This window comes from Bombus vancouverensis, chromosome 7, assembly GCF_051014615.1.
Source record: "Bombus vancouverensis nearcticus chromosome 7, iyBomVanc1_principal, whole genome shotgun sequence".
In the NCBI taxonomy this organism is placed as follows: domain Eukaryota; kingdom Metazoa; phylum Arthropoda; class Insecta; order Hymenoptera; family Apidae; genus Bombus; species Bombus vancouverensis.
This window is the reverse complement of record NC_134917.1, coordinates 5,887,312-5,914,224: the sequence shown is the minus strand read 5'-3', so window position 1 is coordinate 5,914,224 and position 26,913 is coordinate 5,887,312. Positions and strand designations below refer to the sequence as shown.

The window sequence follows — 26,913 nt, the reverse complement described above, 5'->3', positions numbered from 1 at the left end:
ATTAATATCGTTAACGTGTCACGCGGTGACAGTAGAATTTAGTTTCCTTCGAACCGGAAGCACGTTTAGACGTTCCTTCTTCGCAATCAATTTGGATGTTCGTAGTACAACCTGATTTTATAGTCGTAACAGGTGAATGTTATTAAAATAAACTCCGTTTTGTTGAAATTATGAATGTATTTATCCATTACGTTTACATTTATCACGGAACAGGTGAAAGAATACGAGTAATAGGAAATTGTTAAGCAATTGTTATTGAGAAATATTGTGCAAAATTTTATTTTAATGGAAATTCTTGTCTAATGAACTGTTTATTAAGTTTAAACTTCAAGTAGATAAAAGATACGAAAGTAATTGTTACCTCATAATCTTTATAGAATTTGGATTCTATGGACATTTTCAGTTTAATAAAGCGTTTCATTCATTCGAAGATAAAATGTTATAAAATGTTATAGTTAAAAACATATCAACATAATATTTCTAATATAAATGATAACTAATTGTAGGATTTTTGGTAACACATTTTTTTATCTTTTATTCTATGGCACTTAGTACGGTTTCACAACCAAAATTGATTCAGTATTTAAGACAAAAATAAATAGAAAGGAGAGAGTAGTTAAAGGATACATTAAGCAAAGTAGCACTTTGTATTCTCCCCATGACAAAATCATCTCGCCTTCCGCTTTCGTCTACCTTCTTCTAAATATTTATGCCGTGGTTTTTAAGAACTCATTTCTCGATGTAAATACTGTTTGCCTCGCGATCCAGTCGGTAAGCCTTAAGGGATAGAAAAAAAGAAACCACGAGTCTCATGGGAACAGAAACCACAGCCTCAATCGTGTGAAGATTCTACCAGAAAGATTGGCAAATAATATTAAATAATAGCAAATTGCACATTACTATTTTTCTAGCGATAAATTATCATAATTTCTTTTTAAAGGAACCTAATATATCAAATAGAAATATTTCAAAAATTTCAATTATTTCTTATATTCTCCTTCTTATTAACATTACTAGTAATATTATAATTTTATATTCTTTTTCTTATTAATATTACTAGACTACAGATTCGATAATCGTGGAAAGTATTGATAATCGCTTTATCTTCGGCCATTTAATCAGCTACAAATCTTCAGAATACCCACAAACTGTCCCGTAAATCGTTCCTGGCGAACCATAAGACCTGCGCAGGAGTCGTGGGCATACAATTATTTTATGTACATTCCTGATCCCCTCCTCGTGAGAATCAATCAAGGGTGCAACCGGTGATATAAGCACACGAAGGAGATTTCCGGGATTAGACGAACGTAACTGCCATCTGATCGAATAGGATGAATCAAAACCGATCGTGGATCATAAGCCCAGACCGTAAATCTGAAGTTGCTCCACTAAAATCCTACAACTCAGAGCTCTCATTTCGTTCTTTTACTATTGTTTTTATTGGTAGCTTAATAAACAAATAAAAAATTTTGAACATTATTATTTTAAGGATTGAAGGCTACGTCGATGCATCTGTTTAATAAAGTTTCAACAATTGTGTAAAGTCTGGTCACCTGGCAAAAGAAATCTGATTGTGAATATTGACATTGAAAGCAACAATTGCCTGTCAAATATTAAGACAAATATTATAAGTATCGAGTTCAGCACTAATTTAACTTAAGTTGGCTAGTCATGCTGTATACTAATTTTTTTACTAAAAATACATTTGTAATAAATATCTTGTAATTTCTATTCAAATTTTACCAATGCTCATGATAGTCGAGTTTCGTTACAGCGTTAATGAAATTTTCAAAAGAGTTTTCTAACAAGTGTTCAAACATGACTTACTGTATTATTATATCAAAAATTAAATATTCCTTCGAACAACTGTGCTCGGACGACAGAAAAACTTAACTGAAAAACCATTTGTTTCCAGACTCTGGCGAGAGCAGCGTAATCTCTCCAGGATTACCAGAGCGTTACAGTCCTTTGGGGGCGACAGGATCGACCTCGAGTCACGATCCTTACGCCTCGAGGTCTGTTCAAGAATGTCCGGTCCCCCTTTGCAGAGGAATACCCACGGATTTCCCTCTTGCGAGATCGCCATACTTAACTGCTTTGGGAAACGGACATCCTCATTTGTTGGGACAAGTTCAGCAGCAGCAACAACAACAACAGCAACAGCAGCAGCAGCAGCAACAACAACAACTGCAACCGCAACATGGCAGCAAACCACCACGCAGCCTTGGCTTGATATGCGTGGTCTGCGGAGATACTAGCTCTGGGAAACATTACGGAATTCTCGCTTGCAACGGATGCAGTGGTTTCTTCAAAAGAAGCGTGAGGCGGAAGCTGATATATAGGTGAGTTCAATGAAGAACTTTGGAAATGTGTATTTGATTTTGTGTCTTTCGAGTAAGCATGAATGAGATCATTATATAATTACGGAATTATATCATCGGAGATTTCATCACTGGAGCTTCAATAGACAAGAATAAATTCTTTTCCTTCATAATCTCATTCGTATTTACTAGAAATATATGCTGCTTATGTATTACAGTTTAAAAAAGTGTTGTGTTCAACAATAAGTTACCCTTTCAAGCGGACAGTTTTCCTACATTTATAATATTCCCGATTCAATGTGAAACCAATATTTTTATACTATAAATTACTGAATTCTACCGAATCAACAGATGAAGCTAAACACTCCAATATTAAATTGGAAATTTTAATGACTATATGAATTGCTTCAAGTAACATTCAAATATTAGGAAACAAAACCAGCAAATAAATCTTTTCATCTCACATAACACCTACTATATAATACTAATTCCGAAAGTCATCGATGCAACCAACTCGAAACTTTTTCCGAGAAGCTCCCTATAAGATTGCAAAATCTCTGGTCTTCTATCAGATAGAAATTAGTCAGCGGATCCTCTTACGGCGTTTAATGTCAAACTGTTCAGCCCGTGGCGCCATGTGGTCCGAGTCGAGTGGGCTCATCGTAATACCGGGCAACAATGCGGAACGGCATAATGTTGAACCCTGGAGGACCTATCCACCTAACCCGCCACCCTGTGTATACGACGTACTATTACCATCCCCTGGGAACGGCCATCCATCTCCATCGGATCCCTCTCAGCTCGGAATCGCTGTCTGATACGCTCGATCCGTTTTACACGGGGCCACGTACGAGCCCACGGAATGTCGGCTCGTGTGTGCGTGCATCCCTTTGACTACGTATACGTGACTATCGATAACAGGCGTCCATAGGTGTGCGCGTTAAGCCTGTCGAAGAGATACACGACGCAAGGATGCTCGATATACAAACTATTAACCCCGTCGATGCTCGGAAAATAAATGTTACAGCTACGTCGCTTTGAGCACGTGACCAGACTGCGAATAATCTTCAACAATGACTACGGAGTATTCTTGGGTATATCCCGAGATTTTTGAGTCGTTTCTTTCTTGATAGGCAGATGTTTGAAAATTTGAAGGAAGGTTTCATATGGTTTGAGGATGTATTGTGATCATTTTATGGGAGATACTAGATGTTTCAATGTTTATTCATAATTTCAGAGAGATGGGGGATTTGTGAAAAACTCAGAGAGATTGAGAGGTTTGAAGGGAGGTTTTGCACGATTTTAGAAATAATTTCACGATAATTTTATTTATGGAACTAATAATTAATTTATTAAATAAAAGGATTGCAGCTACTTCAGTTATATTTACTCTTGATTACGTCTTAATCTTTTTAATCTTCCAATTATTCCTGATACCTAGTTGGAACATTTTTATTGTCAGTCAACTACGTATCCTCCATCGTCATAGTATTTAAAAGGTGAAAGAAATCTCTATTTAGAGTATATTTTTTATTGTATTCAGAAAAATATGAATTTGCATAAATATCAATTATGAATTGCATTTAATATGCAACTGAAATGAAATGAAAACTACGCAAACTTATGAATCAACTTAATGTATAGTTTTGTCACAATGTAAAATCGGATCGAAAATCGACTATTTTCGCCACGTGTCTTTTCTATTCGAGAGTGTATCCCATTGCACCAACTTTTTATTCTTCATTATCAATTCCTGTCGAATGGTCGTAACGCGGTAAAGATTGAAGAGCCTCCGCACAGATAACCAATTACTAGTAGAGGGGAACAGAACCACGACAGATGCGTGTCGATGCGATGCACCGTAGCGCGGCGGCGTACCAACCATAATCGTCAGATTAAAGTCCAACTTCACGGATCGGTTAGATACAATTAAATAGATCGTGCATGATGCAGATTGCGTGGAAAGTTCGCACCAACTCCCATCGGGATACACTCGAATTTTGCGAGCAATAGATGTTCCATGCTGTGACCGATAAACGAGTGTTTTTCTTGTCGACGACATTACTGACAGATTTCTATTGATATGGATATTAAAATATATGTCAGTCCTTCATACAATGGCTATGAAAGGAATTGGCACACCATTGTATTTACTATAGCATTAAAATATTAATTTGAACCAAACGTATTAAATTTTGTATCATTTACTAGTATTTGCATATCGCTACAAAAATTACATATTATGAAAATGAAGTACATAGAACCTGATAAATCATTAGAAAATAAGGGTATGTGCTAATATTGTATTTATTGTATATTACGTTCTTCGTCCTTAACTTAATCTCTTTCGGTAGTTGATATTTATGAGCCGAAACGTACATCAATTTCTAACATAATATCAAAGCTCCAAATTTCCTTCATTCTCAAAAATGACAACTCAACCATATTGCCCACATTTCTTGCTTCCACTATTGTATAGCGATGATCATCAGTGAAACCATTCTTCATCGGATTTCTAAATGTTAGGGGGGAAGGGCAAGTCATTGAACGATCCGTAGTCGCGATCTCCGGGCGTGATAACAGGCAGCACATGTTTCCGGTAACTCGATGAGCCAAACAATGCCGGTCAAGAAAAGAATAGAAAGATGCGTAAATAAATGTATGATGTGGTTCTGAAGCATGAATGCCGAGGAGGGCCGAGGGTGATGTATCCCCCCGTTGCTGCACGGGCCAGAGGCGGCACAGCGAAGGCTCGCTGGGGTGTGAACGCAAATCAATTTGCGAGAGGAACCCCGCTGGCACGGCAACACGCAGCCACCCTTCGGTGCCCTTCGTGTTCCACCGCCTCGGGACAAGATAGTTCCAGGACGGTTGCCGCGTCCTTTCGTCGCGCCGCTGGATCAAGCCGCCTCCTTGTGAGTGACGTTAGTTAAAATCGCGCTAACAGAGCCCCGGGAATCGATCGACCGCCCTGATCGAGCCCCGGGCGACTACCATCGAATTACTACCGTGGACATCTTTTTTCTGATTCGTCTGTCCATGGGAACTGGGAATTGTTTACAGGAAGGCATGCCTTTCGTTTGAACAGTTGTGGTTGGTAAAAATGGATATGATTGATAAAGAAGAAGTTATCCTTTAATACAAGGAAAGAACGAAAAAATCAACTCTCTCAGCTGTTATCTAACAACCGATTATCTTTGCACATGCACATTCTACACATTTATCGCTAGTATTCTATATCTTTCCCTTGATACAACTATTCCTAAGATTTGGACAAGTCTATCAGAAACGTTAGATGACTATGCATCCTTTGTTTACACGATTACTTTTTGATAGTCTCAGATACTTTCTCAAAATACTATTCTTTCATAGGTATAACATTTTAGATCAAAAATATTGTTCGTTCGTTTGACTAAATCGTATAATATTTCGATGAATTGCGGTGGAATTACGATTGGATGGAAAAAGGAACAATATTAAATAGGTGTATATCACTTGAATATCTAAGTTAAAATTTGAATTATTAAATATTAATGTTCTTTTACCTCTGTAGCGCTCCAATTAAATAGTGAACATTATTTCTTGAAAGAAGTTTGATGTTTTAATATCTACTTCGATACTTTACTTTAGGAAGTTGCTAAAGTTACTAAATCTTTAGAACACTGACAATGAGTAGGTATCTATTAAAACGTTAAATTTGAAAATCTATTAAATGATTCTCAATACATATAAGAAAGAGTGAAAATACGAAATATGAGTAAACGAAATATGTCTCTGTACACGGTAACCATCCACAAAAACTGCAACGAATCACATTAATTTCTACGTCGAACGATTCGCGTTATGCAGAAGAAAAAGAAAAGTAGAAGTGATTGTAACCCCTAAGAAACGAAGCACCACGAGGCTACCGCTGGATTTGATGAAATTAAGAGGGATAAGAAGAAAGTACGTGACCCCGAGCGGTAGCCTCTTTACGTTAGTCAGCTCAACAGGATAACCGGGTTAGCTGAACAATGAAAGTAATCGAATTTAACGCCATCTCCTGAGTACACAGCCAGGATTTCCGGCAAGTGCGCTCGAAATTTGTCGTCTTTTCGAAAGGGACAACAGCCATCAAGTTACGATAGTCGTCGATGAAACGTCGTCGTCAAGGATCGATCGATTTCGACAACCGAGAGAGCTTTTCCACCAATAATGGCAAACGATGTTTTCACGTCATAATTCTTCTTCATTTTCAATCTACTGATACTCGATATGAAAATAAATCGTACATAATTAAATTGCTATATAGATGAGTGTAATAATGGAAATTGGAGGTATATGTAAAATGAAAATTTTTTTTTAGAGAGAAATCCTTCCGATGAGAAATTAAGAAAAAAACAAATTAAGAATAAGAATGAAAATTTTAAAACAGGATTTTCATTTAAGCTATCTTCGAATTTCGTTTAATGATTATAATATTAATAAAATTGATAAGTTAATTGTTGGAGAAGTATTCGGGAGTACACAAAATTTATGGAGGTTCTTTGTTTTTAGAACCTTCTTAAATGTATCGCAAAATTTTATGTTCAGATGTCAAGCCGGTACCGGAAGATGTGTTGTGGACAAAGCTCACCGAAATCAGTGTCAGGCATGCCGTTTGAAGAAATGTATGCAGATGGGAATGAATAAAGACGGTGAGTAACTGAATTAAATATTAGGGGAGATATTCGATACGCACGCGATTCATTTTATCGTGAAAATTACCTCATATCTTTTATGTACTTCGTTTTAGTCCTTATTCCTCATTATAGATTAGTATAAGAAACAATATTCGGCGAATTAAACGAATAATCTATATTTTACACATTAATGAAATGATGTAAAATTTAAAAGAATATTGTAAAAGTTGACACATTTGGGATAACTTCGTGCGAGGAATAATTCGCTTCCTGAGCAATAAACTTCCATTTTCTTCGTCGAACCAATGAAGTTGTTCAAAATGTTCAAATATGATGGAAAGCGTAAACAGTAAACCTTCAGAATTGATTTTTAGATAAAACAAAAAACAATTCTGTGAACAACGAATAAGTTTTCTTCTTTATTGAACGCTTGAACTTAACTCGTTCTAAATAGAAACTCATTTTTTTTTTGTTACGTTTTAAAGAACATGTCTCTTCCACTTCATGGATGCTGTATGGTGAGCATAAAACAATTACTTTCCTCTTAATCGACTTATGCGAGTTAATTAAAGTGAATTGAAAAAAAGTGTTGGTGTCTTTTTAAGGAAACTTCGAAAAAATGAAAAATCAATTTTCTTTGGGATAAAAGCATCCATGTGTAAATTAGAAATCAAATATCTAAAACCGACTCAGTTTAAAATCTCAAATTTCATATCATAATTTATTTAGATCGTCAATAAAACTCCCCAAAATATGTAATCCCTATAAAACATCAAAAACATAAAAAATCCTACCAAAATTCAAGCCAAAAGAAAGATTTTACGAATCATTTACATTTATTTTGCTCAAACATTTATAACATCCAAGATACCATTATTCCACCGAAACTCCTTTTATAATAAGTAATTTCTGCAAAAGTATGTATATCTCATATACATACACACTTACATTTAACATCCGCTAACTCGTTTGTGTAATTAAATAAAATATGTATCTAAGCTAATGAGAAAAATTCCAAAAGAGTTTTCTTGAATTGTTAAGAAAATTCCACGCAAATGATTTAATTTTTAAAATCAACAAACATGTACCCAGCATATCTTTCTTCTGTGGTCTTCATATCTTTCAACATCTAAACGTTTACCAAAAGACGTTTTACCAAAAGATACTTCACATCAACTTTGTCGACACAAATCGCGATTTTCGGAGCAAAAGAAAAATATCTCTCTCTCCCTTTAGAGGGTTGCCAATGCATCTCACCGGCTATCGATATATTAGATTATCTATTTCCGCAGGTAAACCCGTATTGTGGAAATCAATCAACGGCACGTTTTCTCTTTTCTCTTCGTTGAAGAGCGGAATTCGAGCGAGGGTCCTTTATGTTCGCGACATAAATAACTGGATAAAGGCGGAGCGATTGGCACGGGGTGGTTTGGTCCGCTTTGGCGGCACCGTTCGATTCAACTCTTAATGCCTTCTCAGCCAGCGAACAGGCGCACCTGCCACGGCAAAAGAGCATTTCCCCCTTTTTCCAACGTTGTTCCATCGTCTTCCTTTTCTTTTTTCTTCCGTCGCGTCGTCCCCGCGGAAACTCGTCCCGCGGCGCGCGCCAACTTTCTTATTGCCGAACTTGACGTCGTAAGAAGAAATACTTCCAATTGGATTCTGGTTCCCTTGGCGACCGGTACGATGACGTTTCTATGGAACGTCAGTCGTTTCCCCGGGAAATTAGATTGCCCAGCGTCGGGAGTTACGCTTCGCGATGAAGACCAAGATATTTCGTAAACTTTCGCGATTTCATCTTCCGATATATCAGTTTGTGTGTTGCTATTTTTCTGCAAGCAATTGATGTACATAGATCATTGTTTGATTAATATCGTTTTGTGGGTGCCTCTGCTTGCATCGTGAATAATTGTTTGCCATGATGTTGCTATTCTATTATAAATTGGTATACAGGAAGGAGATTATTTTTACACTTTTGGTATTAATTTTGTTGATGGTTATCAACGTGGGAGTGGGCGGGGGTGAAGTAGGAACGAGACAGAACGATGTGGAGAAAGGAAGGCGAAGAGTGTTTCTATACTAGTTTCTATACTACTATATCAAATACTAGAGAACTAATCAGTAAGTGATAGAAATTGTTGAAATGCGGAAAGGGGGTTGTTTTCATGGTTTTGATACTAATTTTGTTGATAGTTACGTTTTTAGAGGCACAACAATTTTCTAACTGATCTTTAAGGGATAGAGACAAAAATTTCAGTATTTTCCCTAATTTCATGTGACGTTAAATGGTTTCATTTTTTATCGTTTTTATTCCACAGATAAATAAAACCACGTATTTCAATACTTCTGGCAAATTTTACTTTCAACGATATGTTATTAAAATTTGTTTTTTTAGTCACCGAATGACATAAACGTCGGAACGTCAACAAAAATGGATTTATATCTTTCTTGGAGAAAAAGCTAATAACGTTCGCAAAGCTTCTCTTGATGATGTTATATTTTATAATATCATAATATTAATATAAAAATACCAAAAATTATTCAATCAACTAAATACATCGAATCACTCAATATATTCAATCAATATATCTAAAATCGTTACCTGTATTGATATAATCATTCAATAAAAATATCACACTTTAAACACATTTTCCATTTCCATCAGGCGGAATAATCAAAAGTCCAGGTAACCGATCTACCATCCCGTCCATTTATCGATGGCACGTCGTTTCTCCAGGCGTAATTCCTCGTAATTACAATCGTTAATTCTTCTCGTTCGATAAGCAGAGAAACTTCTCTATCCGGTGTGAACCCTTCCCATGGTGCCGGCGTCTACGACATGTAGTTTCACACCAGGGAGATAAACGCCCTTTTACAGATCGTTTCACTCTCATTTGCGTGAAGCTCACCGTGGGAGGTCTGCCTCCCTTTTTCACTTTGCTTCTTCCGCATTTTCTGTCCCTTCCTTTCTCGCCCACCGTTATGACACAATTTGCTGTGCTCTCTTTCTCTGTACGCCTCCGCTAACGGATTCCTTGTCATCGTGCGATACACGCGCGTCCCTTGAGCAGACGCGAGGAAAGGGCGCGCGCCAGACAACGAGGAGCGCGAGGATTTTTGCGTACAAGGATCGGTCGCACGTTGCATACGTTTATTTCCCCCAATTAACCCTTCGGGGCTCGGCGACGGCCACGCGACCGTCGCTAACGACCGCGGTGTTTACGACGCCCGACATCGTTTTCGCCCGTCGCGGCCAACCGCACTATTCTCTGCATGCGGCATGTCTTCGCCGCGTGTTTCATGTTTTGCCGCTCTGCATACGCGATTTTCATCGGAGGCCAACCGCAACACGCGGTAGCGATCATTCTAACGGTTGATTTGTGTGTGGTAGATCGAGCAATGATAATTGATATCCCTTCGTTTGAAGATAGATGAAAAGATAATTTCAATATAAAATTTTAAGTGAAACAGCTCTTCTATAAAAAGACAGGAAAAACAGAAACGTGTGTAGAAGTGGTCTATCTTTCACCTACGGTGTTCATATGCGTATACATTAATTATAAAACCACCCTGTATTAACATTTTATAAAACTTATCAACAACATAATGTCACAGCGATATCCGAAATCTATTTCCAAGTTAGAAGTTCTCGAGTGAAGTCTCCCCCTAGTGTCCTTAAGTATCCACAACACCTCGAATCGCGGGTTGATGCATTAAAAAAAGAAAATCAAAGGCACGTGGAAAAAGAAGAAAAGAGAAGAAGACAGAGGAAAAAAGGAAAAGGAAGGGGGGTGTGTGAAAATAAGCGGACTGAAGAGTTAAAAAGACAAAAGGGAAAGCACGACGCGTTACACACGCGGACAAGAAAAATTTCCCGGGGACGCGACCGGCGGAAGGGCGTTTATCTTTTCCACCGGCAGGGTAAACGAGAGAAAAAGTGAGAGAGCGAGGGCGAAGCAAGGGAAGAAAGCTCCGGGAACAGAAAAAAACGAGAGAGACAGAGAGCCGGATGCAAAAGGCTTGACGAAGTAGGAGGATCCTATTAAGCCGCTCAGCAGGCAGCACGACGCGTAGGTAAAGTGAGCCGCGGCACGCTTTTTATTATTACGAAATTACTGTGCACCCGTGCCACGCTAAAAAGGGGGAAGCTGGAAAAAAAAAATTCTGCTGGCCATTACACACCACTGAGTGCCCTAATCGCAACGCCATTAGCATGTGCCCGACGTCACGAGTCTTCTCTCTTGGGAATGGAAATGGATGGAATTGTCGCGTCTTTGTGGTACAGCCTTTGCGGAAAGTCGAAGATGTTGACCATCAGTATTTCCTGCCTTGAGACACGCTTTTCGAATGAAGATGGAAATTTTCAGGTGTTTTTTAGCGATAGGGGAAATGTACGCTAACATTTATATGCGTTGGAACACTTATACAGTGGCTCGCGAAAGTATTTGGACATTTTTAGGTACTTTTAATGAATATATTACGTGTTTTATATGAACATTTCGAAACTTCATTAGTACTGTACGAGGCTGGACTATGTACATATCATGATTATATTGGTAGAGTTTGGAAGAAATTTGTGCATGTGGTAAATGATACTGGTTAAACTTCTTTATATTTTCTATCTAATTCGTTTCAAATTTCTTTGATCAGATTTAATTTACCATTTCCTTTTAATTTTTGCAACTATGTAGTTTTTGCGAAGCTTTGCTGATTTTTTAGGATTAACAACGATTGCTAATTTTTCAATTATCATTATTACATCATCGAACATGGTGCACTGGTAAATGTCCATTTTATGTTTTGAGTAATTTGGTTCCCCACATTATTCGAAGGCATTTCTGAACATAACAAAGATAAACTAATAAAAGGAGAAAATAGGTGCAGTATGTTCTTCATTCAATGTTATTAAAATATAAATATTCGTGTTATAACTTATTATGAATAACCTTTTGTTGATTTGCCCTCTATAGAATACCAAAAACAATATTGTTCCTTTCGCAGTTGTGTAAATATTTCATGATGCTCTTATCAGACCACACTGTGTGACAATACGAAGAAAGGAACTTAAACATAAATCGCCACACCTTCTACATCAAAATTTAAATTGAAGTCACTAATATACAATCTTTCGCTTTTCTACTTATGTTAAAATAGAACACTCCAAAATTCCAATTCTCATTTTGCCACTTCATTCCTTTTTTCTATTTATCTTACGATTCAGTTTTATACCAGAACACCCCAATATTTTGTCTATATTTGATATGCCAATATAATCAAAATTTAAATTTTGATATTTAACACACCATTTTTCATTTTCCTGCTTATCCTAAAATTCACTTTTGTAGTGAAACACGCCAAACATCAAAAGAATAATACTTTGTCTTTATTTCACCCCTTAATGTATCCTTATTATCCTTATTGTGCCCCTAATATAATCATTTTCGAAGGTCAGAACGCCAAGTTAAGCATTAAGCAAACAAAGCAAAGCCCTTCTACTTCCCATTTCGATTTCGCGTATTAATTCAATCCTGATGAAAATACACGTCGCTGAAAATACGAGAAGGGAATATTACTCCATTTTCTGGTAGTCTACGGTGCATAAGGTTTCCAGAGGTGGAACCTCGTCTTCCGTTAGCTGGCAGCCGAATGGGAATTATCGAACGGCAATATATACAAACAATAAACGCGGCTGATTCCTACACGTCTGTTAAATTCACGCTTGTCAGTCGCAGGCCACTGGCGTGATATAACGCTGCGTTACGTGAGTTTGACGAGAGGGTGGTGGCCAATCGTTTGTTCCCCGATTAATCTGGCAAGACTCGTCGAACCAGCGAACTCCACTGATATTTCAATAACCAAGAAACTCTACAGGGGAGAGGATATTCCATGTAACGAACACAGTGGAGAGACATTATCGAGAGACATACCATGAACGACGCTCGATTGTCTGGTTTAGTTGATCGTTTTGTTCTCTCAGAACGGAAACCTTGTTCTTGGAATTGCGCTATTGCATAATATTATACACGAACATTACTTAATTTTAGCTCAACTGGAAAACATGCATCGACGATTATACTGATAATACTTATAAAGGAATTATTATGTTAAGAACTAGAATTATCTAAAATTTAGTACCATGTTTCTTATAGGTCAATTACTATATTAAAAACTGCATCTATCTAAAAATTTAGATATATGTTTCGAAGCGTATAAAGAATAAAAAAATATTTGAAGTTGAAGTTTATTTATGGATTTAATAAATAAAGATCGTTTAGATGATTTATTAATTTTTTTTAATAGATTTCAGATATTTCTATAATTATTATTATTATATTGTTTCCCAAATATAGAACGTTTTTCAACGTAAAATATATAATGGCTTCCTCACCCCTTCTCTGATAAAAATACACGTCACTATTTTTATCTTCACGTTCGATACGTCGAAGGAAAACAATAATCTTGATCTGTTATCAATTTGTAAGGTTAAAAACCTCGAACAAGATTGTTCGTTTTCTTGAGGATTGACAAGCAATTAATCACGATGTGTACAATTTCGCAAATTGTGCGCAAATTCCGAAAGACATTACGTTCGATGGCGCTGGCTGAAGCACGCGCGAGGCAGTACACGGAGGCGTGTAATTAATTCGTGGCTGCAATTAACGCCTGTTATCGACGTTACATCGAAGGTGTACGCTTCTGTTTCAGCTGTACAGAATGAACGGCAACCCAGAAACACTGCCACCATTAGACCAGAGGCTCTCGTCGAGATGGACCAGGAACGCGCGCTTCGAGAGGCAGCAGTAGCCGTCGGTGTTTTTGGGTAAGCCATTATATTTTATCCTTCGCCCTTTTAATTTGCAAATATTTGCTGATATGTGCAGCTTCACGTGGTTCTCAATAGAACACTGAATGGCTAAAATTATATCTCAAAAATATAATTCGAGTTCATACGGTAGGTAGAAAATTTAAAGGAACATTATTCCATAAAATTCACATATGCAAAAATATATAGAATTTTGAAACTACAGTACTTGTTATAATACTTAGTGGATGAAATAAATCTTTGCCTATATCTGAGCTTCCTAGTTCATAAAAATATAAATTAGTATAGATATTAGCAATCTGATAATAGAGTTCTGTGTTTGAATAAATGGACAATCAAGCACTAACTAAAATTTCGTTCTACTAAATGTAGTTCAGACAAATAGAATTCTATAATAAAAGCTACAATCAAAACTTACACAAACCAAGAATTATCTCTATAATTATCCAAGATCCTCGTTCTACTTCTTCGAACACCAAGATATATATTTTCACATATTGGATCCCGCGTTACGTGTATTTAGGTGACGCAAAGGCACGATGAATCGTCGAATGGATCCATGTGGTCAGTCATGGAGGGGGATTAAAGGTAACAGCGAGGGCTTAACGATCGATAATCGGCGATTCATCGGGAGCAACAACGATAAGAGCAAGAGAGGCGACGACGTTGTTGGCACGTTTGATCTTCTGCTGCACAGCAGCATACTTTTCGCCGTCGTGAGCAAGCGCGCTCGCGACACGCCACGCCGAGCGTGATCTATCATGAAAAATTACCTTTGACTAGTAGCCCGTGGCTGACCGTTTTTCAGGTAACCGAGTACTCAGGTTGGAACTAATGGAAAATCCATAGAGCGCCAAGGGGTGAACGTTAAAAGCGACAGCGAGCGTGCCGACGATGCTCGGCGTCGATAGCCGCAGCTTTCTCGAAATTATCGCCTTCTTTTCTCACCGTGTATCTTTTGATATGATTGCTCCAGTTTATTCTTCTATCATTAATGTTCAACTATTAACTGTAACAAATTGTAACTTGAATTGTTTCCTTTTAGCCTCCTGGCTATAAACTTTTGCACATTTACTGTATTTGCTATAGCATTTAATTAGATCCAGTATATTAGTATATTGGCATAATAAATTTCGTATCATTTAGTACTGCCTTCACATGACTACAAGAATTTGATACTGTGAAAGTGAAATGTAGAAACTGATAAGAAAGACGGAAAATTTATTGAAAGATGTGAATACGTGTAAATACTTATTGCAGGTGTAGTTATTACTTAAATATATACTATATCTCGTGGTTATGCATACGATTATTTCTCTCAAGAATAGGATATTTGAACTCGGAGATATCTATTGTTCCTTAGATCTTAGAAAACGAGGGAAAAAGTTAGATATATATATCTCAAGATAAAAGATATTAAATTATTCGACATCACATCAAATTCTTTGCAGTAATATTTCTGAATGGATAGGATTAACCTATTAAGCAAGTCATCCTTTAATTAAAAATTAATGACGGAAGATCAACTTCAGACTAATCGATTTTAATTGTGTTAAATATAAATAGGACATAATTCATTTTTAGCACGATATAATATAAAAACAGGAAATCCATAAATATTGTGTCCAAGAGATTGAAAAGCGACGAGTTAACTCATCTTTTCCCATTAACAGGTTAAAGAATTCCGTTCATTCCTACGCAATTATGCACGATGGTATAATTACTCTTTATGATATGTACGAACATGAAATAAAAGAAGAATTTTCTGCATAAAATGTTCGAATATTTTTAGAAAAGCTGAGTTACAGAGGTGGTAATCTGAAGCAGCATTGTACATGAGGTAACAAGCTTAATTTATAGACGGTTAAACGAAGTCAGCTGTACTGACTAATTTTGCAACGATTTATACACAGAGCATTACATTTCTTATATTCTGGAATCATAGAAAGATTGAGACGATTCGTGATCCTGTAATTTCTCTATAAATAAACGCTTTGAAACAACACTACGATTTGATAATGTCAGTATGATCGTCGAAACAATCGATTACGGATAATTGTCTTTTGTTAAAACCGAAGGCGTACTGAAATCCAGATGAATAAGAAATTTATTTTAGTTTCGTATTTACGTAAATATCAGTCTTGGGTGACATCGTAGGATAGTCGCTAATAAGATATCTCGTGTAGTTTAACAAAACGTTTTATCCTTTCGGTCCTTTCTTATCCATTCACGGCTATATCCGGATATAGATCGAATATTGAAATTGTGTAAGCTCGATCGAGCTTTATTTGCACGTTAACCTTCGATGATAGTGTTGGAAGCATTGCTGACCCACATTTCGGGGGAAATTTCACGGAAGGTGTAGCACAATGAGAACAAGAGAAACGATATCGATATTATGGCCGAACGGAAGAATTAAATTTTTGCGTGAGCTAATTATAACACGCATGTTTCGCGTGAACGATATGATACTCGTTGAAAGGAATAAATGCTGTTTATTCCATTTATAATAAGTTAAGAAAAAATACGTAGCTGTACAAATCGGTACCAACGCGACTTCTCGTTAGTTATCGATTCGCGATACGTTCCAGAGCTCATAGAAGCTCTGTCATCGGAATTGTTTTAATTCGGTGCGATTGTTAATCCGCCTCGAAAAGCGAAGCTTGACACTTCGATACAAATATATATATATATATATATATATATATATATATATATATATATTTCCTGCAAATTTTCTGTTGAAATCAATTTATAAAATATTTTATCTTTCTTTTCTTGTATCTTCTTTCGTTTCTTAGTTCCATTTTTCCACGGTAGTTACTAGACCGATAGTTAATTATGCAAATTCAGATTATGAATCGATGTTCGACGCGTGTGTACTTGTGCGTTTTCTTCATTACGTGTATATCTACCTATATTATTTCTATAAAAGCTATGCGCCTATACACTGTACACAATCTCGTTTTTAAATCTTACTCCCAATTTTCGAATCTATATAAATGCTAATCCATATGATTGTAAAAATCAAGCACAGTATCCCCTTGAATAATTTGGGCGAATAACGCCCTAGCCCTCGCTCTGGGAGACATCACATGCTTTTCGTTACGTGGAACCCTTTGTAAGGTTGGTGAACCTATATCTGGACTATCTCCTATATTCCTTTCCAAATGATACGTCGATATCGGTGGTAACGCAGATCTCATGTCACTTTCCGACTTGGCAAATTTCTTGATCGGCTCCGTGTACCTGACCGAGTCGTCCTCGTCGATGTCCACGATGAATCCTCGCCTCAGATTCTCCGATTTCGTTTCCCTGATGACAGAAGCGACCCGTCTCTTTATATCTGCCTTGACAATGGCGGCTTCCGTCGTGTCTCTCCTATTAGCGCTCGGAATTTTCGTCACGCTGTCCAGCATGTTCAGCAATCTATCGAAGGAGCTGCAAATCTCATCAAAAGACTGCTGGCTAAGCAACAGAAATCCGCTCGTTTCCTGTTCCTTCTCTTTCAAAGCGTTCTCCAGCTCAGCCAGATTGTTCTTCATCTCGTTCAACTGCTCCTCGGCAGCCTCGCGTCGCCCTCGTTCTTCAGCCAGCAATAACCCGCTTCGTCTCGTATCTTCGAGAAGACGATCGTGTTCAGCCTTTGCTTCAGCTAATTGAATCTGGATCTTCTGAATTCTAACGGAATCCTCCGTCTCTAGATCATCCGTCATCTGCGTCGCAACATCGACCTTTATTAGTTCTAAATTCTTCGAAGAGGATCTGTCGGTATCAGCCTGAACACTATCCGTGTACGATTGAACATTGTTTTGACAAGCATCGCCCATCACAGGTTGTATGTGAGACTGGAGATCCAAATGGAGAGATATCTTCGACTTGGTCTGACCATTTTGAACGATCTGCTGTTGCTCTTGATGGTGTGGCTGTCTGTTCTTATACGGTGGAACGTGAGGTCTCATTTTCGTTTTCTTCGCGTCATTCACCAGATTAACTGTCTTTCTCCGTGCAGACTGATAAGTCCTCTTATACTCTGTTATAGCGCTACGTGGTCTGATCGGAGGTTTTCCGTGATTCACATTCTCGTTCCTCTTTCCAGTGCCTGCTGATACCACTCTTCGATCGTGTTGTGGTAAACCCAGCCATCGGTATTCAGACTTCGTATCAACGTTATTCTCCTCTAGCCTCTTGACCACCTCCTTTATCAGTGCCTCGTTCAAGTTCGCATTTTGTCTAACGTCCAGAATACTCAGAGTGTTATTATGATCCAGTAGTTCCAGAAGATCTTTACCGATCTTATCGGTCAATCCACAGCGCTGCAGGTCCAATGCCTTCAGCCAAAGACTGTCTCTCACTGCTTCGATCAGTTCGATCACCGCCGCGTCACCCAATTGAGGATTATCGTTCAGGGTCAAACGACGTAACCCAGACATTGCCTCGAGATTCGGCTCTTGGTACCTGAGTGATTGCTTCCAAGTATCGTGATAGAGCAACAACTTTTGTCTACACAACGCCGCTGCCAGGGCTGGCCCACATTTGCACGTTAAGTCACAGTAGCTGAGATTCAGTGACCTGACGCTTGGGACGTCGGCCACCGTGCGACATAAAACTTCGCAAGAGCTGTCACCGATGTAACAACGCTGAAGAGAGAGATAATGGAGCGTGTGCGTGTGTGACAGACCCACGCAAAGCACCGCCAAGCAGTCTGGCGGAAAAGGGATTCCTTCCAGCTCCAGATTAGTTAGAACCGGCGAGTTTCTGACGCACTGAGCCACGCTATGCGACAACCATTCTAAGAGATATCGAGACAATACGACAGGTGCCTTGCCCATCGTTCTAGCCTTGTCTTCCGAGTTAATTTCTTCCAATGGTTTCCGACACTGATACCTGCTGCGAACACTAATTGATCGTAGGCTACGATCAAGCGACAGAGAATTTAAAATGGGACCCCAGTCGTCCATTTTGACGCGATCGGTGGTGAAATCTAAACTATGGGGCAGTGTCACGCAGATAACTGGCAAGGGACGAAGACGTTGTTGTTTGCACAGTTCCATGTAGCAGTTGGCGAAGTTTCGGCTGTTCGGAATCGCCATCTTGGATGATGACACGGAAAACGGTGCATTGACCTTGCCTTGGTCAACTGCGGGCTTCGTGGTAGGTGACAGGGTGGCGGTGATCGCTTCGTTCAAAGATGCTAGTTCCTGGTTTAAAGAAACGATCTAGAATCTGCTTTGAATATTTTTGTACATATCGCGTGACATATTGTGTTCTGTCGTTCATGCGCACTTTAGCATTTCTAACTTTAGCATTTCATTTATCAAATATGAAACATTTTGTGAACAAAATGTAGAATATTTAAAATACAGAATTTTTTCTTTTTATTTGATTTGGTTTATTGCACCAAAGGGACAAAATTGAGGGATGGGCAGTAAATTTTGTATTCCGTTGACATTGAAATTAATAAAATAAAATAGGCTGTATAATTATTATTCAAGCTATTGTTAACTAATAGTTAGAATATCTTTATACAAAAAATAAAATTCTTTTGTTGTCAACAACTGAAGAAAGCATTAATAATGATATTACAAAAATAATGAAATTAATTTGAAATAACATTCACGATATTGAGAATATTTGAACACATATATATAATAAATTTCCCAAATTTTATATAAATGTACTCACTTTCGCTCTTGCTGCCTTGTTGGTACATTAACCGCAATTTTATCACACACCGTCATCTGCAATGTGTCAGCCTTTCCGACAATTACGACTCAAAATTAGTCTCGAAACTTTTAACAACGAATCCGTTCGCAGAAGATACAAATCACGTGTTTCTGGCACAGGACGACCTATATTCACCCACCTACCTACCCGAATTCGACGAAACGAAATTTCTACGCGGCATACGCTAAAAGTATGCAAACAAAACTCGCGAGTGAACAAATTAAAGTTGCTGCGGATCGTGCACACAATCGATGCTATTTGTCGAACCTTGTTACTTTAATAGCGCATCAATCGAATTCGAGATTCTAGATTAATTTTCATTTTATACGAAATAGGTGAAATAACTAATTAATAGTTTTCCATAGAAATTTTGTAGATTTAGATTTGCGTTATTGGAAATTTGAGAAAAAATAATTTTTAAATATAATTTATATTATAAATAAAGGAAAAGAAGAATGGTAAAATAATTGTAGGAAAAAACTATAAAATTTAAATATATATCAATTTATTACTTTTTAGAAATGATTTGACCAAGATTCTAAATAGAATTCTGTAAAATGTGATTTTTCAGACCACCTGTGTCTTTAGCTATGGCGAGATACACGACACCATTGCCTTTACCCACCGTTGCACCGACAACAAATTCGACGAATCCTCCAACACCACCGCGGCAGGATAATGAAGATGGTATTCGTCCATTTTATCTCTTTTTTATTAATTAAATAAATAAGAAAAAGATTTTCCAATAAATACTTTTTTATTCTTTTCCTTTTATTTTGATGAAAGTAATGCATGCTTGCTTTAACAATGGGTCATAATATTCTGCAACAGGAAATGCATCTGAAGATAGTATAGACGTAACAAATGAGGAACCATTGACACCCCAAAGAAGCGGTTGCACGCAAATTCCGCCTGTGATTCCCTCGTTGTATTCGCCTGCTAGTGCTGAAACGGTCTACGAAACCAGTGCTAGATTGCTTTTCATGGCTGTAAAGTGGGCCAAGAATCTTCCGTCTTTCGCGAGTTTGCCTTTCAGGGATCAGGTACCTTGAAACATTCAACTTCTTTCCTTACTTTTCATCTTAAACCCAATCGAACACAGAAAATAGCATTTTTTCCATTCTAATAATTATTGATTATTCATTTTATCGATACGTGAGCCTCTTAAAAGCCAAATTAATCAACTTCAATTTTTCTCAATTTCTTAATTTATGAAGAAATATTGCCAGAAAGTTACCAAAGTCATCTTTTCCTTTTCTATATTTTCCGTGTTTTTCTTTATTTTTATTTATGACGATTATGTGCAGAGTTTAAGATTGAATTTTAAAAGTTTGAAACTTAGGTAATACAAATAATTCCATTTTATTCTATAAAATTTGATAATTGAAATCACGCTACTCGTGATAGGTGATACTTTTAGAAGAGGCCTGGTCAGAGCTTTTCCTTCTGAACGCAGTACAGTGGTGCCTTCCACTCGAATCGTCGCCTCTCTTCAATTCCGCGGAACTGACTGCCTTGACTCTGTCGCCGCATCCGCACCCTCATTCCGGAATCCATATGCAAACTACCACGGGCAAACCGAGTCAAGTTGCAGCAGATGTGAGGCATTTGCACGATACCTTGCAGAGATATAAGGCTGTCATGGTTGATCCTGCCGAATTTGCCTGTATGAAGGCTATAGTACTATTTCGACCAGGTTCGTGGTAAAATTAATCGCCGTGGAAAATTGTAGTCGCGTACCAGACAACGAAATATCAAGTTCTAATTATTCAATTATTCTTCGTCAATTAATTTATCTGTACTATCATTGAATAATTACTGATTGACATGTTTATCCTCCTATTTTTTTATCGAAGATTTATATTGTATTATAAAATAATAGAACACAAAATCCAAAACGGAATTTTCATTTTTTTTGCAGAAACCCGTGGCTTAAAGGATTCCAGTCAGATAGAAAACTTGCAGGATCAAGCGCAAGTGATGTTAGGCCAACACGCTAGGGCGCAGCAACCAGGAAGTCCAGCAAGATTCGGCAGATTATTACTGTTACTGCCGTTGCTGAGGACAGTGCCAGCATCGAGGGTGGAACTGATATACTTTCACAGAACAATCGGCAACACTCCAATGGAGAAAGTCTTGTGCGACATGTATAAAAATTAAAGATCATTCTTCAGCGATATTTCACCCGGAACAATAAAAAAGAAACATTTCACGAGAATTTTCGAATAATCGATTCTTGTACAGTGCCACGTTAAAGTCAGGATAAGTGAAATTTTACCGACTTCATAGTATTGAGAATAATTTTATTTCTGTAAGGTGTTCGTTCCATTCCGTGACATAGTTCACATTTTTCCATTAAAATAAAACCTCGAACGTCAAAAAATATAAAAATACGCGAAGTATTCGACATCGTAATCGAATCGTCACCAAAGTAAACGTATCGCTGATTTGATCGAGATTCCTTTGTAGTACCTGTACCTTCGGATACAGTATATAAAAGAACACGAAGGACTTTTCTTTGCGAGAATATATAAGTATGCGAACTGAAGTGCAGCGTAGACGTTGAAAGTACTCATTCAACGACAGATTTGAAAAAAAAGACTAATAGGTATGAATAAACAATTGAGCCGACTAAATAATCGAGAACGATGTGTGAAAGCTTTGGCCTAAGGACGAAGCCCCAAGTATGACCCTTTAATAAATTCTTCGCCTCGTCTAGTGATTTCTTTCTACTAGATCGGGACCGAGTAACGATGGATCCTTCGAGAAAAGTAACGAATCGATAAGTACAGTATTTAGTTTAATGGTTCAACGGTATCTAAGTGAAACGAGGGATACTCAGTTCTGACATAAAGATACAGATATATACACATATTTATTTATTATAAAAATGTTTATCGAACATTAGGTTCGACGTGTTGACCAAATCGTTTTATCTTTCAGTTTTAAGTAGTCAATTTTATACGAATCACACTAATGACAAAAATTTTCACTGGAGTAAAGAATTTTTATTTAATTTATTCGTGAGTTTTTTTAACGTATTATTTATGCTCACTGAAATATGTAAGATAAGGTTTTGAATATACTTGAATAACTGATACAAACTTTCGGACAGCTGTAAAAAGATACACGTCTGTGCTTTTCTTGTATATTTCGTGTTGTGATACTATTTGCTGTAAAAGTCTAGATACTGAGTCACATGACATATATTGTAATGATTACCTAACCACTTGTAATAAAAGTACACATGCGTAAGAATCGTCAAGACGCCCTCCCATCAACCCCCTCCATTGCGATTTATTTATCATCATGTTAAAATTTACAATTTCAATTTTCGTTTGGTCGCTATAAATAAAAATTTATACTTTTATTTATATTTACTCTATTTATATTATTTACATTAATATATTATACATATACTATATATAATATGTTACATATATATACAATCTATTTACAACAATATCAATAGAACTGTGATTTGCTCCGGGACAGAAGTCAAAGATCCGAGCACCCGTACTACTTTAATTTCTGTTTATTTAACGGAGGGTAACACTAGTGAATCCCGGCGAATCGAAATTTGACGCTAACCCCGAGTCACGGTGGTTGTTGCATAAACGTACATATTTATTTATCACCGTATAATCCCTGACTTTCCCTCGGGGGTTTTGCCACATGGCAGTTTGACGGTCCCCAACGGAATTACCCCCTCGGCCGCTTATAAATTACATCGAGGCTCGAGCAAGGTTTAAGGGCCTGCTTAAGTTGTCAAAGCAATCGGAGAGTTAAACGCCCCGGCACGGGGGCGAGAGACTTACCCCTTAATACTTTTTCGATCGGAACCCGCTTTCTCGAATCGGCCCTCATCTGAAAATCACTGCTCGATATTTATTCGGTTATACGCGTCTTTTGTACGTTTCCACCGTGCGTGAACGTGTTTTTGGAATTATACAGGGTGCATTGGAATTATTGATAAGAGGATTAATCGAGTAATTAAATTCTTAATCCTTTCAGGAATCTTTTTAAGTTATGGAAAATTTGGTTTATAATTTGAAGAGCACACGAGGAGATCATAACAAGTCCATTTTTCTTAATTGAATAAGGCGATATATTCGTGGTATTTATAAGAAAGTTTTCTATCTTTTTTAAAAAAAAAAGGCGTAAAATCGTTATATTAATCGCTTGTATATTATATTAAACAGAGTAAGCTTAATCTGACAAAATGATAAATCACTTTCTGCATTACAATTTACGTCGAATAAGTTTGATCTCTACTTAAATGGTCCACAGGTTAGAGTAACTGTAAAAAACAAAAATTTTATTTTCTATTACTACATTTTTTTTTTCTTAATGTATTTATCTCAGTTTTTCTTTGTCATATAAGTAAATAGAAAAGAAAATTTCGAGGACAACGCATTCGATTAAAGACAACAAATAAATTGAAACGAAACTGTAAGAGCAATAGAAAACGCACGTATTACATGGAAATGTGCAGAGTGGTACTCACAGGAAACCGTTTTAGAATTGAATTCCGCTCGCTCCATATCCGAATCAATTCCTAAAACACGCGTTTGCTTCGTGATGCCGGGAACTTTCAAGTCGAGCGTCCTCGCGCTACGGCACGTAACGAATTTCGATATCCCGATGGCTCCAGCACAAAGAGAGAAAGGGGTTGGAAAGGCGGCGCGCGGGTTACCGAGAGGGCATTCGGAGGAGAAAGGATGGACGGTCATAGTATTGACTCGCTTTTGCGGATGCAGGGGCGGAGTTTTCGACCTCTCTCCCTTCTTCCACCTTCCGGATCCCTCTCTCTATGTGTATCACTCTTCATCCTGCATTCTTTTTCCTTCTTCGATTCACTTTCCTCCCTATAAATATACTCCGCCTCATCCCCTCGATCTTTTCTCTCCGTCATTCGACAATATCCTCTTTCTATCTCCATCCTTCTTTACCACATAACAAACCATGTTTCCGCTTTTTTATTCTTTTCTTTCCATCTCACAAACTCCTATCTTCTCTCTTTCTCGATCTCACTTGTCTCCTTCCCTCTCTCTCTCTCTCTCTCTCTCTTTCTCTCTCTCTTACCCTTTAGCATATCCATCTCTTTCTCAGTTCCCCTTGTAATGGCACGGAACAGAGGATTCCCCCGTTTCTGTCACTCTCTTTTTCACCCCCACCCCACGTGAACGCAGGCGGTCGGGGTCGAAAGGGGATGACTCGTCGCACAGGGCTGTCAAACCCCCACCCACGCAACGACAAAACTCCCGTTGAAGGGTGACCCAGCAATGGCGGCGGGACTTGTTGTATTTCGCTTTCGAGGTGAGCTCCATTCCCTACCTTCTCGATCCCCGTGGCAACCCCTCCGTAGCCGGCCAGGCTGGGAGGGCGCTCCGCTAAAATGAAACTGAGTGGGTCGGAGTGAGGAACCAGCGCCGAGACTCGAACACTCTCGAACGAAACGAGACGGAGGAGTCGAAAGTAGCGATGTGCGACGAGGAGAGACCGAGGAGGGTGGCTGGAAACGAGGAAGATCGAACAGCGGCGGAACAGAGAGGAAACGAGACTCTATATCGCTCGGAAACAGCAACCTCCATTTATTTTATTACATTATCATACCAACTAGGCGCTCGATAAGTGGGGCTTTAAAGCGATGGTTCTCAAATCGATTCGCATGGAACTTTTACACAGTGAACTTCGTCGCGAAAAGCGACCTCGTAAGTCAATCTTCGCTCCTCGTCGCGTCGCTGCAAAAAAGGCTGCAGCGAAAGTTAATGAATGTTAAGAAAAATTAATCAATGAGTTTAAACATTTGAGTGTATTTTCTGGTGAGGAATTCATTCGGAATTCCCTTGCTACTTTGGGATAAGTAAATCCGTGGTAATAGATGTTTCATAAGATTATTAGGGTTAAATAAGATTTGGAATAGATCGAAATTTCACAATTTTTTCTTTTATATTAAAATAAGACTTCTCTTATCAAGACACATAGACTGATAGATTAAAATTGAATTGAAATTTCATAATTTTTCGTTTCATATTACAATATGATTTCTCTTACCAAGACATATAAATTACATATTAAATTATCTATATCTTAATCTGTATTTAATATCATACATATTAATATCTACGTAAATATGGATACATTTCGAATCGTAAAAGTTAAATGTTTCTACTAAATCTTAACAAAATCGAGCCATAGTAAAGATAGGTAGTGGAGGCAACAAATACATTTGATTTTTACGAAATTCGAAGGATGCATTCGCTTCGATTGCTAGGAAAAAAGGATTCGACGTATTTGCTTCACGCTGGCGCGTTCAACTCGAACGCGTCTGACGAACAAATCAGAACGAATTGTTCAGCCGTTAAGTTGGATTAAAAGCAAAGTCAGCGACGTACCTGTTTCTCTTTGGCCCGTTGTCATTTAATGACCATCGATTATCGTCGCGAATTTAAACGAAGCACGCGCATAATTACGCCGTAGCATTTGTCGGATTCGTTGCCCGTTGTGAACACGCGAACGATTTAATTGAAAACAAGCATTCGACCAGCGATTATTTTCCACCATCTCTTTTGTTTGACAAACGCCAAACAAATAATTATAATTCATTGTATAGTGCCAAATGTATTCGAGAGTCCTAATTATAATTCATTCGTACGTTTTGGTAAAATTTTCTTTAATTGGGAACTTCATCCCATAATTTGGATGCAAATATTTCTAGAATTTTTTAACATTGATAAGGTATGTTGTAGAAATAAGTTTTTAGATTTAAATGTAGATGTTTAGCTGAAATATTTTATTATAATCAATGCTATTGAATGTGTTTCTCTAGGCGTGCGATTTGTACTAAAAATAAGTTAAATTGTGTATTATATATTATATATTATATTTAAAATTTCATTTAGAGTTGATAGTTGAGTTTACAATTAGTAAGTATATATATGAATGATATAAAAATGTTGAAATTTTAAAAATGTAGAAAGTGATACCCCATTCGCTCAGTTCATGTTCCACGATAAGGACAGTCTATTACGATTTCCAGAGGAACGTGGAAAAATCCCCGAGAATTTTTTACCCGGTCCAGCTTGAACTCTAGAATTTGCTAGGCTGGCTGACGTTTAAGAAATTTGACTTTCTTCTCACGTACATCAGAGGATTACCCAAGTATTCGCCTTCGACCGGTACGGTTCATTCGAGATATCCACAAATAACAGACGATTCATCCCTTCGATCTCCTTGTTTTTCCCTTCTTTAATCTCGCCTTTTCCAGCTTCGCTCAAACTCACCACAGAATATGGAGTTGCTTCTTCCCTTTTTACAATATCGTTAAAAAAAGATCTCGATCGAATCATTTGAAGGTTTAAAAAATACCAAGGTTAAA

At 37.6% G+C, this 26,913-nt stretch overlaps 2 protein-coding genes across 2 annotated transcripts in view; one reads left to right on the top strand and one right to left on the bottom strand.

Annotated features, from left to right (window-relative positions):
- Window positions 1-22,750, top strand: part of LOC117164240 (photoreceptor-specific nuclear receptor) — a 29,362-nt gene extending 6,612 nt beyond the window's left edge. The window contains exons 3-9 of the mRNA XM_033347171.2: window positions 1,916-2,342; window positions 6,894-6,997; window positions 13,688-13,802; window positions 20,104-20,219; window positions 20,364-20,575; window positions 20,940-21,228; window positions 21,454-22,750. Coding sequence (XP_033203062.1) covers window positions 1,916-2,342; window positions 6,894-6,997; window positions 13,688-13,802; window positions 20,104-20,219; window positions 20,364-20,575; window positions 20,940-21,228; window positions 21,454-21,692 — 1,502 coding nt within the window. The 3' untranslated portion in view covers window positions 21,693-22,750. The remainder of the gene's footprint in view (window positions 1-1,915; window positions 2,343-6,893; window positions 6,998-13,687; window positions 13,803-20,103; window positions 20,220-20,363; window positions 20,576-20,939; window positions 21,229-21,453) is intronic.
- On the bottom strand, window positions 16,811-18,898 carry LOC117164239 (uncharacterized). Its single transcript, XM_033347169.2, has one exon. It carries the CDS (start codon window positions 18,896-18,898, stop codon window positions 16,811-16,813), a length of 2,088 nt encoding a protein of 695 aa, XP_033203060.1.
- Window positions 22,751-26,913: the final 4,163 nt, after the last annotated feature.

Excerpts from the sequence above, each read along its gene's own strand:
- LOC117164239 (XM_033347169.2), bottom strand. The coding sequence starts at position 18,898 with ATGGCGATTCCGAACAGCCGAAACTTCGCCAACTGCTACATGGAACTG.